The following is a 16,878-nucleotide window of genomic DNA, read 5'->3' on the forward strand; positions in this document are numbered from 1 at the left end:
CTCCTGTGCGGGGGCGGTGGTGAAGCGGGGGATCGCCCTCCCGCCTGCCCGGGCGCGCCCCCGAGCGCCGCCTCAGCAGCGCCCGAGACTGAGCCAGGAGCGGACAGCGCCGAGCCGGCCCTGCTGCCACCGCCGCGGGGTGAGTTGAGCGCGGGACGCGGCCGGGGAGCGGAACTGACCCCACGGGGAGACGGGCCCGGCAAATCCCGGGCGGGAGAGACGGGCACTCGGGGGATCCCGGGGAGGGGAGGGAGACGGGTACTCGGGGGATCCCTGCTGGCTTCGGGAGGAGACTGACACTCAGAGCTTGTAAGCCCTTGTAGACCAGCCTGCAGTGGATCACAGTGTGGTGTGGGTCATTGTGGGAACTGACATGCGCTGGGCAATCCCAGGGTTTCGCCAGTGTTTCCCAAGGAGGAGGATTGACATGCAGAGTTCGATTCCAAGGGGCCAGCAGAGTGTCTGGCGGAGTGGCATCCGGTGTGCCAGGAAGGGGACTCGCTGTGGGTCCAGTCTTGCTGGGCCAGGTGTTTGACTAGCCCCAAAGATTTCTACATCTCTTTTGTTTGAGGAAGAGAAAATCTTTGAGGAACAGCCAAACACTCAGCATGCCAAAGTTCTCCTGAGGGTTCCCAGTGTCCCCTCCTGCATTGATCATCCCCCCTCCCCCAAATCTCCTGACCCACCAATGCCCTGGGCTCTTCTCTGTGTTTTTTCTCTAGCACCCATCACCATGGTAGCTGGGTGTGTGAGACTCCTTACAGTGCAACTTTCAGGAAAACCCAAACAGTATTTAAAATAAACCCCCCTAATTTTTCTCTAGCTGTGAACACAGGTGTTTCTTTGTCAGTCTTTGAATGGAAGCAAAAATTGACAATAACCAACATTTACCAATTTAAGGGAAGCCCCAAGAGTCTGTAGTGAGCCTGGATCTCATTTGAATAAAAAATCCCAGTCCGTGCTGGTCAGGAAAACCAGGCTATCAACAAACATGATTTGCCCTGATTTGTAACCAGTATTGTTGAATCCCTGTGGCATCAAAGCCCAAGGGCTCATTCCATTCCAATTGTTTAGTCCTTACCTGAAGCCATAATCCTTTGTTTGTGTCATTACAATTAGCTGAACAGTTGTCACAGGAGATTACTACTCAGGTACGGAATAAGAAGCTGGAGTGGACAAACTCTGAAAGGAGCAGAGAATCTGTTTTGATCCCTGGAATCCTAGAAACAGCCCCCTACTGCCTTCCCCTTTCCCTCTGGATAAAACATTGACACCCAGGCAGAATTGCTGCCAAAGTGAATGTGTTCCAAAGTTTTCCATAGAGCATCAGTGGCTCTTTAAGGAATGGAAGGAAAAATGCATGTTGGCTTCCCAGACTGTGCACGAGCTGTGACCTCATCAGGCTGGTGCACGTGAACCAGGAAGCAGAACACAACTGAAATAAACAAGACAGGTTGAGAACTTGGGAGAAACTGAACAGCTGTATGAGTAGAGAAGCGGGTAAATGGGATTTGATAACAGATTCCAGTTTCTGTGCTTGTCAATAACCTCTGTGCAGTGGATTAGCTGATTAACGACTTGGGGGCTCAGTTCGCTTGCCTCTTCCTAATTTTTGACCAGCATAGATTGTAGCCCTGTCTCAGTTGTTCTGTGTGGCAAGCTTCCTTTCTTCTTTTTCTTTTGTGTGAGGCTTATGTGTGTGGGTGTGGTATAATTGGTGTGATTTGATTACTAACATTTGTATTGAGTAAACTTTAGAAACAATTAAAAACATAGGGCCAAATTCTGCACCCTGTTACCTGAGTATAAATCCAGAATAACTATTGATTTCAATGGAGTTCCTGCAGATTTGCCCCAGATTTAATTAATAGCAGAATTTGGCTGAAGTTCTGCCCCTTTGCTAGCTGCCCAAGTATGTACCCAGGAGGTCTGGGCAGGCTTGTAGTCAGGTGGCTAGCTTGAGCCGCTGCCTATGCTACCTAGCCATGTTGCTATTTTTAGCTGGAGCACAGTTAGCATGAATCTGTCCCCTGCACTGGGAGGCATGCTCCCAGCTGCAGAGTGGACATATCTTGAGATGCATTGGGAAGGTTTGCAGAGTGCCCCTTTGCGCTATTGCTAGCTCAAGCCATGCCATCTGGCCTTTCCTGTCATGAAATGTTTGATCGAAGAGAAATTTCTTTCCAAAATCTGAATCTTTCTTTTTAAATTCCTGTCCAATCCTGCAGGGAGATCTGCAGCTTTCCAAAGTGATCTCTTTTTGAATGGAGTTCCTCAGCCACCTCTGATGTGGCTAAACAATCCCAAACTAAGGGGACATGCCATTCATCTCAAGGGGGCAGGGGGAACTGATCCTGATTTCTTTCAAAAAGGGAGCACAACAACACACGTGTAAAGTGGTTGGGGTGGCTGTTTATTTCTAACGTAAGTGTATGTGTGTGTGTGAGGGGGAGAAGGGTGGTTTTCATGCTGCAGTTTTTAATAAAGGAAATAATGATACTATCTCCCTCCTGTTTTAGGAACGTGGATCCTTGGTCAGGAGTCTAGCAGAGACCATGAGCTGTTGCTTGGCTCTAACCTTCTGACTTTCAGGTGAATTGGAACATAAGACACGGTGGGTCAAATTCACCCCAGTCTAATCCCCCTGCAGTGAGTGGAGTTAGACCAGGGATGGATCTGGCTGACTTTGAAGTGTTTGGTCCTGGCTGTGCTTGCATTGATGAGGATGGCAGCAGGATTTGTGGTCAATGTGAGGCTGAATAAACAAACAGCCACGGTGGAACTGTTTTTTCAGAAATAAATTTTTCCAATGTTTTCACCTGTGGTGCTGTTGAATTTAACTTGGGTCCCAAATTTAGTTTCTGTTCAAAACCCCATGAGCATAGATATGGGGTTATGGGGAAAATAAAATCAAAACTTTTCTTTATTGTATTCGATTGAAACTTCCTCCCTGGCTTATTGGAAAGCTAAACACAACAGCAACCTGCTTGTGTGTGAAAACCAGCCAGTGAGAAATTCACCACGCTAGTTTCATTGCCTGAAGTGAAGAGAAGACAGCAAGCAAACAGCACAAATGGTGGAAAGTCAGTTGCCATTTTAAAAGCTCTTTCAGATTTAAAAATCAGGTGAAGAAATAAAGCAGTTCTACCTTGACAGTGCCTCTTTAACGTACGAGGATGTTACCTTTTACATTGAGCCTTTCACTTCTTTTGGCTGTGGTATGGTTAGAGTGATCTGGTCTTGGGAGGGGTGTGAAGCACAGTTTAAAGTCATGTTGATCATACTCCAGCCCTCTTTAAGAAGTGGGCCTCTTCCCACAAAGCTCTTTGCCAGTAGGCGAGATGAGAAACAAATGACCTCTTACATTGTAGTCCTTAACCTTCTGCCTAGTCCATTGTACCATAAATAAATCCTCCAGTATCGTGGATTCCCTACCTGGTTAGTTGTTGGTCTCGCCTGGTTACATCTTGGGAAAGGGGGTGGAGCACCAGTGCTCTTCTGGTAACTGGGTGATAACAAACAGTGCCTCCCAATCCCCTGGCCATTTAACCTCTTAATTCCCAAGAGGCATTCAGGTTGCACAGTTTGCATGTGGTTACAAAAACTGAATGGTTACCAGGGAGTGGGGTTAATTTGTTGAGTGCTTCTGAGCTGGCTTTAGCTGCTGTTTCACTTATTCATCAGCTGTGTGGAAAGCAGAGGAATTGGAAGAGGAGGGTGGCTGGAAAGTAGCTTTGAGGCAGACCGCTGTCTCCTAAGATTGGCTTAACTCTCCTCTTTCTCCTCTCTAGTTTGTGAGGGGAGTTTGCGGCACCAGGGGCCATGGCGGACTGGGTTCTCCTTGGACTGATTGGGGCATTGCTTGTGCTCCTGCTGCTGACTCTCTTTGGCTTTGCCATCTATTCGGGGCTCTTCTCGGAGGTGGTTGTGAGTGCTGGCTCGCCCCCCATCCGCAACATCACCCTGGCGTACAAGTTCAAAGTGGGGCCCTACGGCGAGTGTGGCAAGCTGTTCACGGAGAGCTGCAGTATCTCTCCGAAGCTATGCTCCATCGGCGTCTACTATGACAACCCTCACACGGTAAGAACCAGATGGGAGCTCTTTGGAGCTGGCCAGGCCTGGAAGCCATGCTGCTAATACTCCTCCGGGTGTATTACAGGATGGGTGACACAGCTGTGGGAACTGGGCAGAGCTCTGAAATATGAGCCTCAAGTCTGTATATGGCAGAGAGGCCCCAATCTGGGGGGATCTCAGGCTAGTTGTGGGCATCCCAATAGGTGAGTTTGCTAATCCTCTGGGCTAGGTCTCATGGAGTTTCAATGGAGGCACCGTAGGGACAGGAGTCTGAGGAGGTCCAATTGCAAGTGTTGAGGAGTTGGGTTTCAGTGAGAGTAGGAATAAGCATAATCTCCATATGACCTCTGCTGGGTGGAACACCCCTGTACTTCTCTATGGAGTGGGGCTGGTGTCCTAAACCATGAGAGTAAAGCATTGGATACCAGATCCCCCTGTAGATGGAAGGGCAGCCTCCCCTTCTGGGCCGGTGTTTGATATTCTCTATGGTTAAAAGCAAATAGTCTCTTCCTCCCACTACATGCTTGCCTATGCCTGGTTTCTGAACCTTCTCTAACCTACCCCACCTCTGCCTGTGAGATGAGGTTTGAAAACATTTATGTCCTCAGAAGTGCTTGAGACTTTCAGTTTGCACTTTTCTGCTGGTGCTTGCTAATTGCAAGATCAGCTAGTGAGTTCTGATGAGATCCTAAGCCTATTATGGGCTTCCCTGTAGAGTAAAATGGTTCTCTCTGGCTCAAACTCTTCAGGAGGCGGGGAGAAGATCACTGTCTAATGGATGCTAGGCAGCAGGTTAGTACCTTGGATTCCGAGATTGACCTAGTCCAGATGGCCAGTAAACCAGCCTGAGTCTTAATTCCCAGGGGGATAAGTAGGATGATTGACTGACTTGTTAAATGGCATCTGCCCATGATATAGACACAGTCTCACAAGTGATTCAGCAACACCCAATGTGACCTGACAGGAATGCTGAGCGAGACCTGCCAGCAGCTCTGTGTGTGTGTGCTGGGGAGTTGGGGCTCTTGGACTTGGGGCTTAGACTGATAGCTCTTGCTTGGCTTTTCTGGTCCCTGCTGAACTTGGGCGACTGGTCTTGTGGTGCAGGAAGCTGCCTTGAATGTACGAGGCCTACCCCTGTTTTATTGTTGGCTGGTGGTACCTTTAGACAGGTGTAATGTGTTGCTCAGCCTGACTGTCAACGTTCCTCTCCTGTTAAGGGGACGCCATCCACTTACGCCTCGAACTTCTGTTTGCAAACGTTCTACATCCAGCGTTACCAGGGTCCCCTGTGGCCACTGCTGTTGGAGGAGATGGGAGGGAAAAAGCCCCTGGGTGCACCCATTCGTTCAGTTTGTGTGTTTGACAGCACTTGTCATGGAGTCAGCTTGGTGGCCACAACCGCTCTAGCAGTCCCCGTATCTGTCCCTTGCCCGGCCCCTTTGCTCTCATTGTCCTGTAACTCCATGTAGAATGTGGGAAGCAGAGAATAGCCACAGTGCAGTAGACTCCTGCCCCAGACCTGCCACTTCCTCTCCTGACATGCCTCCAGGATGCTGCCTTTATGCCAATGTGGCAGGGGGTATGCGTTGGTGGTTGTTTCTGCCACCTGTAAAGTGTGGCACAGTCGGGCTAAGAGAAAGAGAGAGGGACTCCAAGTGGGTACAAGTTTGGGCTGGACTAGGATGGTGACAGAGTTGGGGCTGGCAGGGGATCTGAGCGATTGACTGCCGTGCACTGTGACTGAAGGACTCTTCCCAGATTGTAAATGCTGCTGGAAAGATTTGTTGTTATTTTGGCCCATTGCTGAATACTGGACATTAACAGTCTGTTTGTGAATAAACTTCCCCTCCCTGAGCTCCTAGGCGCGGAGCATCTGCTCTTGAGTCAGGCCCATGTTCACAAGTGGTACCTCTTGAATTACAGGGAACGAATATTCCACAAGTGGTAGCAGGAAAATCAGGACTTTCAGTACAGGGCCACTCTGTCCAGCCGATCAACCTTCACGTGTGTAGCCCTTCCTCTCCCCCTTCTCACTGCAGTTGTCAACCCTCGGCTTCCCCGACTTAATTCTGCTGTTGGGGATTGTTGACATTGTCCTTGTTCCCATGTCAACATCCCATGACATCAGGAACCGGAGGGTTGTAATATCACAGCAGGAGCTGTTGGGAGGATGAACGCCTTAGTCCAACATGAATCTCTTTAGTAACAGCCACGGGAGCATGCACAAGTGCTGGCCACGGAGCTTGCTCTTGGGAGAAATGTCCTATGAAAGGCACCTCCGGCATGGCCGTGCCTCTTTAAACAGCGAAGTGTATATCTGGCAGCTCTCAGTCTGAGCAGGGAAGGGAAACAGGCTCTGGATCAGTTGCTGGGGTCAGCAGTGTGGATGTGCTTGGAGCTGTTGAGAAACCCCTGCTCTCTTGGCATACTGGGGGGATCCTCTTGTTTCCCCCCATTATCTGCCTGCTGGCTTCCCGGCTGCCTCCTGGCAGCAGACATGGAGATACCTTTGGAATCAATTTAATTTCTTTTAGTGGGGTTATTTAATGTCTGGGACCCTGATTCAGCCACCTCTAAGGTGGAATGTGGCAGCTTTTTAACAGTGCCCAGCAACGCTACACAGCCGTTTAGTACAGGAGACAAAGAAGGGTAGGGTATGGAATTGGGTCAGGACTTGGGGCTACCAACCTCTCCTCTTGCAAACAGCGCCACAAAGGCCTTAGTGACTATAAATGATCAGGATCTAAGGGAAATACATGGCTCCTCCAGCAGCAGAGACCCCAGCCTCATGTTGGGCCACCATTAACAAGGGCAGAGAGCACCACCTACTGAATGGCCAAAGCAGACTTTACAGGCAGGCTGGGCAGTGTGGTGGTAACCCTGAATCTCTCCTGCCGACGTTATCGGTTACACTGGGGCAGGTCATAATACCACATTGGTAAGAGACGTTCTGAGCCATGGTACCTGCACCACTGCTGGGACAATTCCATCCGCCATGCCACAGATACCCAGGGAGAGCAGTGCCCTGTCCCTGGGAAAGGTGCTTAGCTCAGGCTGCTCCTCCTTTACTGCAATAACATGGAATCTCAGTGTGTATTAAGGATATAAGAAGTGGCAAAATGTCATTGGACTTTATATTAAGCCATTGTTTATCTGGAGCTTGCCAGGAAAGAGCTTCCAAGCATCTGTAAAACATTCATTCAACAGGGCTGCTCTGGTCATGTCTGCACATGTCTCACCTCCTTCCCTGCCCCTTCACACAGCCTTTCCTCACCTCCCTGTCCCTCAAGGTCTTCACAGAGCCTTTCCCCACTTCCTCCCTCTGGTCTGCACACGGCCTTCTCCTCCCCCCCCTGCCCCCAATGGTCTGCACATAGCACTCAACACATCTTGTTAGGAAAGTTTTGTAAAGGTGCCTTTGAAAGCTGCTTTCTGCAAACACAGTTCCACTGGCTCGTCCCTTGTTCATCCGGTTCTACTCCCTCCTCTCCAGCTGGCCCCATCGTGTTTGCAGACCCCCATTTTACACCCCACTTTCAAACAGGATTTATTGCCCTTGGGTAAGCTAAGAGATGGGGCTCTGCACAGCTCCTTTTGACCCTCCGCACTGGTCACCTTCCTCACCCTGCAGGGGTGTCGTTTGTAGTCCCAGCCAGTGGACATTCTGTCTCCCTAAATTCCCCCTTCAGCTTTGATGGGATGCAGTATTATCTTGGTTAGTGCCCTGTTCCATCCCAGAGGTGGCTGCATTGCAGGGTCCCTAGGTCCAGTCCGAATTACTGCTATGGGATCTGTTTGGCTCTGGCCATGTCAGATCATTCTCCACTGGTCTGGCAATGCCCTAGCTGGGGAAAAGGGAAGGCACCCCTCATGCTTCACAGAGGCGAGCTGGTTCTCCAGGGGGAAGAGAGATGCAGGGGCTCTGGGGTGAACTCACAGCAGAGCTCTTGGATAACTAATTCCAGCGAGGAGCAATTCTCCAGTCTCCTGGTTGATCTGGAAGGACTGAGCTCAGCCCCACACTGAACCCAGGGCTCCACCCAACACGTTGGTTTCTTAGGGCTGGTCTACACTGGAGGGGCGGGGGGGGGAATCAATCTAAGATGCGCAATTTCAGCTACGCTATTCACGTAGCTGAAGTCGAAGTATCTTAGTTCGACTTACCTGGCCGTCCTCATGGCGGCAAGTCGACCGCCATGGCTCCCCCGTCGACTCCGCTTACTCCTCCTGCCGAGGTGGAGTACGGGTGTCGATTCGGGGATCGATTTATCGTGTCTAGACGAGACGCGATAGATCGAATACTACCTGCTGATCCGGGTGTAGACGTGGCCTTAGTGCTGCTTCCTCTGGGGGGATGTGGGGCATGGTGGCCTTTGGGAGGATCTTCCCCTGCTGCTGTGAGCTGGTTCAGCTCCCACCTCTCCACATCAGTTTTCCTTCTTGCTCTGAGGTGTCCCCAGCTTCCCATGGGTGGGGCATCGCCAGCAGCAATGCCAGCTGCTTTGGGTGCTGGGTAATAACGGGGGGACCTTGGTCTCCAGCGCTGTTCATCTGGCACCGTTCATCAGCACTCAGGATGTGATTCTGGGCAGGGCTGAGCACCATCACCCCCTTTTGACTTCAGTGATTGTTGTTGTGCTTGTGGGAGTTATGATTTCTATTGGTGTAGTGCCCAGAGGCCCCAGGCAGAATCAGGGCCCCATTGTTCCTGGAGTTGCATGATATTATTGTTAATAAAATAATAATACTTTGCACTTCTACAGCATCGTCCATCCAAACACCTTCTAACACTCATGAATTGTATAAGAGCAATGCATCAAAGCACCCATGTGAAACGGGATGGGGGGGGGATATCCCTGTTTTACTGAGGGGGAAACTGAGGCAGAGAGGGGCAATGTAATTTGTCCAAAATCGCACAGCGAGTCAATGGCAGAGCTAGGAATAGAACCTGGCACTCCCGACTTATAGTCCTCTGTTCCAGCTACTGGATAACACAGCCTGCCCGAGAGCCCTGGTCCATTGCCAGATATAGTGCAGTGTTTGATGGGAGCATAGCACAGTACCCGTGATGCCTGCCAGCAGACTTTCAAAGACAAGCCAGGCCAAGTTACTGCAGCATGATCAAAAAACTCCCCATGGCATCAGCCTGTGTGAACGAACTCCTCTGCCAGTGCCCAGGCTGTAAATGAAAGGCAGCTGCTTGCCCTCTCCCATGGGATAAGGAAACCGGTTTTGAATAGGGTGTTGCTGTTGGGACGTGAAGCTGCCCCCGTAGAAAGAGGGGGAATTAGATGGAAAATAGATTGATTTGTGAGATGATCGTTCCCAAAATAACAGTGCTTGCATGAGATGAGGAATGGCTCAGGGAGCCAGAGATGATCTCCACCCTCTGTGTGTGTGCACATGGTTGCTAGGAAAGGTGACGGGGTGCGTGTGTGTGGTTACTAGGAAGAGGTGAGGGTGTGGGTGGCACGGGGAGCGCATGAATTGGAGGGGTGCCGGTGACATGGGGGGCGCACGACTTGGAGGGGTGTGGGCAGTACAGGGGGTGCACAGATTGGAGGGGTGCGGGCGGCATGGGGGCGCATGGAATGGAGGGGTGCGGGCGGCATGGGGGCGCATGGAATGGAGGGGTGCGGGCGGCATGGGGGCGCATGGAATGGAGGGGTGCGGGCGGCATGGGGGCGCACGGATTGGAGGGGTGCGGGCAGCACGGGGGCACTCAGAATGGAGAGGTGCGGGTGGCATGGGCCGCTTGGAATGGAGGGGTGCGGGCGGCATGTTGGCAGGGGTGCGGGCGCACGGGGGCGCACGGATTGGAGGAGTGAGGGCAGATTGGGGGTGCTCGGAATGGAGAGGTGCAGGTGGCACAGGGCGCACAGATTGGAGGGGTGCGGGCAGCACGGGGGCGCACGGATTGGAGGGGAGTGTGTGCCATGGGGTGCTTGGAATGGAGAGGTGCGGGTGGCATGGGCCGCTCGGAATGGAGAGGGGTGGGTGGCATGGGGGCAGGTGTGTGGGCGGCAAGGGGGCTCACGGATTGGAGAGGTGTGGGCGGCACGGGGGCAGGGGTGCGGGCGGCATGGGGGCGCACAGATTGGAGGAGTGCGGGCAGCATGGGGGCTCACGGATTGGAGGAGTGAGCGCAGCACGGGGGCGCACGGAATGGAGAGGTGCGGATGGCACGGGAGCAGGGGTGCGGGCGGCACAGGGCACAGGGATTGGAGGAGTGCGGTCGGCATGGGGGTGCACAGATTGGAAGGGTGTGGATGGCTGACGGGGCAGTACAGAGGAGTAGTGAGGAAATCCATCGTTCTGTGGATCTGCAGTGCTAAACTCTCGCAGAGGGGCACAAAGAGCGCCCAGCTACTGGCAAAGCACATGGCTGTAGCTGTGGCAGTGGAATGGCTAGAGTCTAGACTGTCACTCAGTCAAGCTGCTGGCATTGGCTGGGGAAAGACTGTTTCCACCAGAGCCACCCTTCAATCCTGTGTGTAAAATTACCTGGTCTTTGTACAGGTGCTTCAATATCTGATACTTCCACCAGCGTGAGCTGCCCCCATCCATCTGAGCGGGAGTTGACTCTGAAGTCTAATGATGGCAAGTGAAAGGGACCTATTCCACTGCTAATTATTTTAACAGAAACACCCACCTAGTCTGCGGCTGTGGGTGAAGCTTGAGTAGAATACTGCCATTTACTGCCCTTCTCCACCCCACCCTAACCCCTGCAGTGAGGCTCCATCACCCTTCCCCATTGTTTCCAAAGCACCCAGGCTTGGGCGCAGAGGGGAGCAGGAGGGAAGTGAGGTCTGCAGCCTGTGGGACACTGTAGCAGAAGGGAAGCTGAGTAGAGTCCAGGTAGGGGATGAGGGAGGCTGGAGATCTGTCTGCAGGGCCGGCTCCAGGCACCAGCCCACCAAGCATGTGCTTGGGGCAGCACCTGGAGGGGGGTGGCGCGGCGGGGCGCTCCGGCCCGAGAGCGGGGCCGCGACTGGGCTCGCCGCCCTCCCCCCCGCGCTCCGGACGGTCGGGGAGAGCGGGGCCGCGGTGGGCTCGCCACCCTACCCCCAGCGCTCTGGCCGCCAGGGAGAGTGGAGAGCCCTGGCCGGGCTCGCCGCCCTGCTCCCGGCGCTCTGGCCGCCGGGGAGAGCGGAGAGCCGTGGTGGGCTCGCCGCCCTCCCCCCGGTGCTCCGGCCAGTTGGGGATTGCGGGCTCACGGCGGGGCTCGGTGCCCTCCCCTGCCGCGCTGGGGGGGGCTGGGGTGGAGGGCGGCGGGTGGCTTTTTTGCCGCCCTAGGCAAAAAAGCCAGAGCTGGCCCTGTCCGTCTACTTTACTCTGAAGAGGCTGGATTCAGGTGGCCTAGGTCTCTCCTGCCTGTGGGCCTAGCTGATTGTAATGGGTTAGTCGGAGAGGCCAAGCTCTGAGGCTTCTCCCCATCCTGCTCGGGTGTGGGCCTCTTGTGTGCTTCACTGAGAGACTTCTGCCACTGCCATCCAACTGGGAAAATGTCAGGCCCAATCACCTCTGGCTTTACCCAGCTCACAAATCAGCAGAGACTTGGCTGGGAGCCCAGGAGGCGCCACCCCCAAGCCCTTTCTTTTTCCAGAGTTCTAAAGAGCAGCTGGAAGGGCTGCTGGAAGCAGACCCATCACCTTCCCCCTCCCTGTTTGCCAGCAGGCCTCTGGCTGTTGGGGAAACCTGAGAAGCTGGCAGAACAATGAGTGCTCCTGTGGACTCTTAATCCCCCACTTATTCCTTATGAACAAAGGGGAGTCTGGTCATGGTCTTAGAACAGCAGGACTAGAATGCAGCATGGGCACCAAGACTTAGCTGAAGAAGACCTGCTGATCTTCCTGTTGGAGCACATCAAAGCAGCTCCAAACGTAGGGGGTGCTGTGGGATAAAGACAGCTTTGTACATTTTCCTTGGTGACTGTTTTCATTCAAGTAGCCCTGCTTCTGCGCAAAGACCGAATTGCCAAGTGCTGGTTCTAAGACACTCTCTGTCTGTTGCTCCTCACTGTGGTATCGTTCCTCTGGGATGGGTTCCCCGGCCCATGCGGGAATAAGAGCGGTTGCTCCTACATGTGTCTAAGCTGATCTTTTGGGTCTGTCCAGGAAGGATAGGCTGTGAGACCTTTGGAGATCCTTGGAGGGAAGGTGCTGTAGAAGCAAAGGAGAGGGCCAGAATTGGCCTTAGTGCTGAACTTCAATTGCAGGGAGCTGGGGGCAGTTACAGACCTCCTGTCCCTTATTCTGCTGGGTGCCGAAACCCTCCTCTCTGGACTATTATCATTATTATTATTTGTATTACGCTAGCCACTAGGATCCCTAGGCATGGACCAGGACCCCATTGTTCCAGGCACTGTACAAACACAGGACAACAAGACGGTCCCTGCCCCCAAAGGGCTGAGAATCTGAGTAGAAGGCAAGAGACAACAGGTGGGTACAGACAAGGGGGGAGTATATGGAAACAGTGAGCCAGCGTTGGTCTGAGAGATAGATTGTGGTCTCAGCAGCCCAGCCAAGGTCCAGTTTTACATGGGCAAAGGAGAGAGTTCAGGAGGGATTTGAAGAAGGGGCTTTATGGATGTTTGTGGCGAGTGCCCCCCTGTGGGGCAGCCTGGGAGAAAGCAGGAGCATGGGTGATGGAGCCTGACGCTATGGGCCCATTGGAGGTGAGCATCAGCAGCTTGCTAAGGAATGGGCGTGCCGAGGGGTATAGTCTGGTCTCTCTCTGTGTTAGTGCACAGGGTGGGTGTGCAGGCAGTATCCTCGGACGACAGCCATGATCTGAAAGGGGAGGTCCTGAGATGGTTCTGCTTGCCTTTGTCTGTTTCTTAGCCCACCGAGCTCCAAGTGCCATTCCATTGTGCATCCTGAGCACCATTGCCAGCTGAGTCCCGAAGCTGCCACCATATAGAAAACTCTGCACTATGTTCTGCATGCTCCTGCCAGCATTGCTTGGGTTTGTTCCCCTCTTATCCCTCTTTTTGTAGCAATACTTGTGTAAAAGAAGGTTTGTTATTTACTGAGGGGTTGGGATCAATCCTGGAAACCCCCATGTTGAAGTCAAAGGGGAGTTGGGTCCTGTCACAGGGTGACTGGCCCTTTAAGGGGAGATGGGCTCTGCTCCACAGGGGACACCCTTTAATCATCTCCCCAGGTGGAGGGAATGAGCAGAGACAGGTCATGTGACTAAAATCCACCTTCGGGTTGGAGATGAGAGAAGGCTGTAGAGTGGAAGGGAGGAGCAGGGAGATTCCAGGCAGGAAACCCTGGGAGGTGCTGCCTGATGTAGAGCAGGGAGTGACTCAGAGGAACAAGAGGGTTTCCTGAGCTGCTCTACAGCAAGAGATGTGCCTTAGCTCCCAGGCAACAGCCTGCACGGAGCTGGAGCCAGTGAGGAAGGCTGGAGTGGGGAGAACAAGCCTGCCAGAGGAACACTTCAGCAGGCCCAGGACTCAGCAGCTGCTGAGGGTTGGGAGCCAGTTAGGAAGGTTAGGGGAATTCTTGGGTTTCCTTGTGACCTTTGTTAATAAACCTTGGCCCCAAAAAGGGGTGTGACTCGACATATGAAAGCCTGTGCTGAAGGTATTGGGAAGCCCAAGGGGGGGGTGGGAACTGAGGCAGCTGCTAGCCTAAAGCCAGCTCAGGTAGGTGGTGCTGTGGCAGACCTGATCAGCTGTAGGAGTTTCCACCTAAATGCTTGGTTCTCATGCAGTAGCAGGGTGCTGGATTTGGGTTCCTGGCTCTGCAAGGAGCTGGGCGTTCCCCTCCCCCACTGTGCACCTGACTGACACTAAAATAAAAGCCTAGCTGAGATTGGATTCCACTGGAAAACCTCTTTGGGAAACAGCAATGGAAGGTTTAGTCCTAAAAAGGAAGGAGGCCTGGTGGTTAGAGAGCCAGTCTGGGAGACCTGCTCCATTCCTGGCTCTGCCAGACTCCCTGGGTGACCTTGGGCAAGTCACAGCCGCTTTGTGCCTGAGTTTCCCATTTGTACATTGGGGGTTGTGAGGACAAAGACATTGGGATCAGGAGGCACTGCGATGGCTGCTGTGGAGCTGGGGGCCATATGAGTACCTGATACAGAACCAGCTCTGCATCTCTCAGTCCTGCTCCATCGAGCTGCGCTAGAACTGGGAAGCAGCAAGGTTCCCTCTGCCAACAGTCCAAGGGCAAGCTGGAGCCAGCATGGCTGAGCAAACAGCCCAGATGTGTGTCTCAGTGCCACCCCCGCACCAGGTACATTTGGAACGTCATCACTTCACGGAGGGCATGCCTGGTATGGGGGGCAGCAGTGGAGGTGTGTCCAGCCCCACGTACCTGGTACGTTGAGCAGTGCTTAGTGATCAAACAGTCTGGTGGGGAAAAGGCTGCCGATATCAGCTGATAAAACAGTGCGTTTCACTGGATCCCTTCCTGGAGGTCGAGAGCGCATGACAGGGGCCGTGCTCTTAGCTGGCACCTGTGTTTGTGCCTTGTGGGGCACATGTGGGGCACATCTGCCCCACCCCCTTCCTGGTGCCAAGGCTCCCCAGGGCCCGTGGAGCCAATGTGGTGCTGATGTGCGGGGATGAGCCAGTGCAAGGGGCCGAACACCTCTTGTGGGTCATGTGGCACAGCTCTGGGGGGCAGGCTGAAAGTGGGGAAGTGGATCAGGGCCAGTGGATCCAGCCATTCTGCCTTGCAGTGAAGGCTGAGGAACAGCCGTGGGGCACCCATGACACCTTCCTACCCAGTTCCCATCCCAAGTGCCCATTTCAGCCCGGGGAAAGGTTGCCCTGTTGTGTGCAGATCAGGCCTTGTCCCCTGGACGTGCCCAGTTGCTGACTGCTGAGGCAGGCTTTGCAGTGCAGGATGAGAGAGGCCTTGCCTGCAAACGTGCTCCAGGGACACCACCCATCTCTGATGTGTCTGTAGTTCCGGACCATCAGTCCCCCAATGCACCAGCTGTCCCCCTTGGGGGTGCTGCCTCTCGCCAGGGCCCCAGGGAGCATCCAGAAATATTATTTTCCAAATCGGGACTGCAGAAAAGAAGGGATCTTTCCCCACCCTGCTGCCCCCTTCCTATGTTTCCACTCATCCCTTCTCCCTGCCTCTGGGGTGATTCAGAGCCTCCTCCCCAGAAGGGACCGTCTCTGCTCGGTAGGAGAATCTGCTCCTGTTCGGGGCTGGCCCAGTGTTCCTGATGGTGGCCAGTGGCCAGAAATAGACGTCTTTGTCATGAGACAGTGGAAATAGCTGTCTGGCTGCCTGCCTGGGGCTCTGTGGGCAGAGGATGCACTTCCTCTGGGTGGCTGGGGGCAGGGAGGACAGTGGGACCTACCATGCTGTACGTGGCACTCTCTGTTCTAAGCTGTTTAGATCCCCGACCCCCGGGAGGCAATCCTGTTGGGTGCGAGTGTGTTAAGTACCAGGTGTTGGTCCCAGCCATTGGCAGCAACAAAGGGTCAGTTATCTCATGCACACAGGGCTTAGGAGGTGTCAGGACAGTCCATAAATGAGGAGGTGTCTACACCCAGAAAGAGGCCGGGGTGTTGCTTGGGGTGTCCCAAAAGGTGTAAATAGGAGGAATGGGAGGATATTAACTAAAGACTGAACAGTAGGAAAAACGTCCTGCTAGGGTGGGGGATCTCTTAGGATGTGGAATTGTCTCCCCAAGGGAGAGGGGAGAAGCCCTGTTGCTTGATTTGTTTCAGAGTGGTCTGGATAAAGCTCCAGTGAATGTCTATCAGAGACCTATCCTTCCCTGGCTCCTGACTGGTGGATAAGATGATTCTCTGAGCACCGCCTGAGTGTGTAGGACAGACGCAGACACTGCAGTGATGGCCCCAATCCCCAAAGCCCGATTTTCATGCACTCACACAAAACTTGCCTTCTACACATCTGCGATTTGTTTTCTTGGTTCAGTGACTTGAATTTTGTGCAGACATGCAGGATTTTAAAAGGGGAGGGAATGGCCATTCTGGATCTGTGTTAATATTGGTTTGTTATTTAGGCTTGGAAGGAACATGGAGACATAGGCATTCCAGGCTGGATCAGACTCAGGGTCCTTCTAGCCTGCTGTCCTGTTTCTGACAGGAGCCAGCACCAGGTGTCGCAGAGGAAGGTGTAAGAACCCTGCAGTAGCAGATGAGGATAATGTGCCCTCACATTAGTCTCATCCTGGTCTCTAAGGCCTGGTCTACAGTACAGAGTTAGGTTGATGTAAGGCTGCTTACGTCGCCCTAGTTGTCAGTATGCATGCTACAGCCTTGCTCCCGCTTATTTAAGTGCCCTACCACACCAACATAATAACTCCACCTCCATAGGGCCTATGTCAGTATAGTTAGGGTGACGCAGTGTAGACACTGCATTGCTTACATGGACTGTTGCCTGTCATTCTTGTCAATTTCATGGGTCCATGGTGGAGCCGTGAAATTGACAAGAAAGCCGGGCTGTCATTGGGGTGGGTGAGGGGCTCCAGCTAAAGCCTGGCTGCCCCCGGGCTTCCTGCTCCCAGCTGGCCTGCAGCTGCCCTGCTCAGAGCCTGGCTGCCCCCTGGGTCCCACTCCAAGCCCAGCTGCTGCCCAGGCTCCCAACTCTGAGCCGGGCTCTCTCTGCTCTGCACTCAGCTCCCTGCCAGGAGCCCAGCTGCCTCTGGGTTCTCAGCCTCCCACACTGCCCCTCTTAAGTCAGTGTAAGCGCTCCTGGTAAGGATGCGCACCATTGACAGAAGCAGGATAGCGTGGACATCAGCCACCGCAGTAATTACCTAACAGAGGTCGACTTCCGTTTCTAGTGTAGACATGCCCTGATG

General features: G+C 53.5%; 1 protein-coding gene across 3 annotated transcripts in view; it reads left to right on the forward strand.

Annotated features, from left to right (window-relative positions):
* TEX264 (testis expressed 264, ER-phagy receptor) overlaps positions 1 to 16,878 on the forward strand; it is a 127,359-nt gene continuing 110,481 nt past the window's right edge. The window contains exons 1-3 of one of the 3 annotated variants that reach the window (XM_054034959.1): positions 1 to 139; positions 2,520 to 2,614; positions 3,792 to 4,080. In XM_054034959.1, coding sequence (XP_053890934.1) covers positions 3,823 to 4,080 — 258 coding nt within the window. In that variant the 5' untranslated portion in view covers positions 1 to 139; positions 2,520 to 2,614; positions 3,792 to 3,822. Of the gene's footprint in view, positions 140 to 1,404; positions 1,501 to 2,519; positions 2,615 to 3,791; positions 4,081 to 16,878 lie in introns of those variants that run through there. The other 2 variants (XM_054034957.1, XM_054034958.1) reach the window with 2 other exon arrangements.

Source organism: Malaclemys terrapin, chromosome 7 (genome assembly GCF_027887155.1).
Source record: "Malaclemys terrapin pileata isolate rMalTer1 chromosome 7, rMalTer1.hap1, whole genome shotgun sequence".
Taxonomy (NCBI): Eukaryota; Metazoa; Chordata; order Testudines; family Emydidae; genus Malaclemys; species Malaclemys terrapin.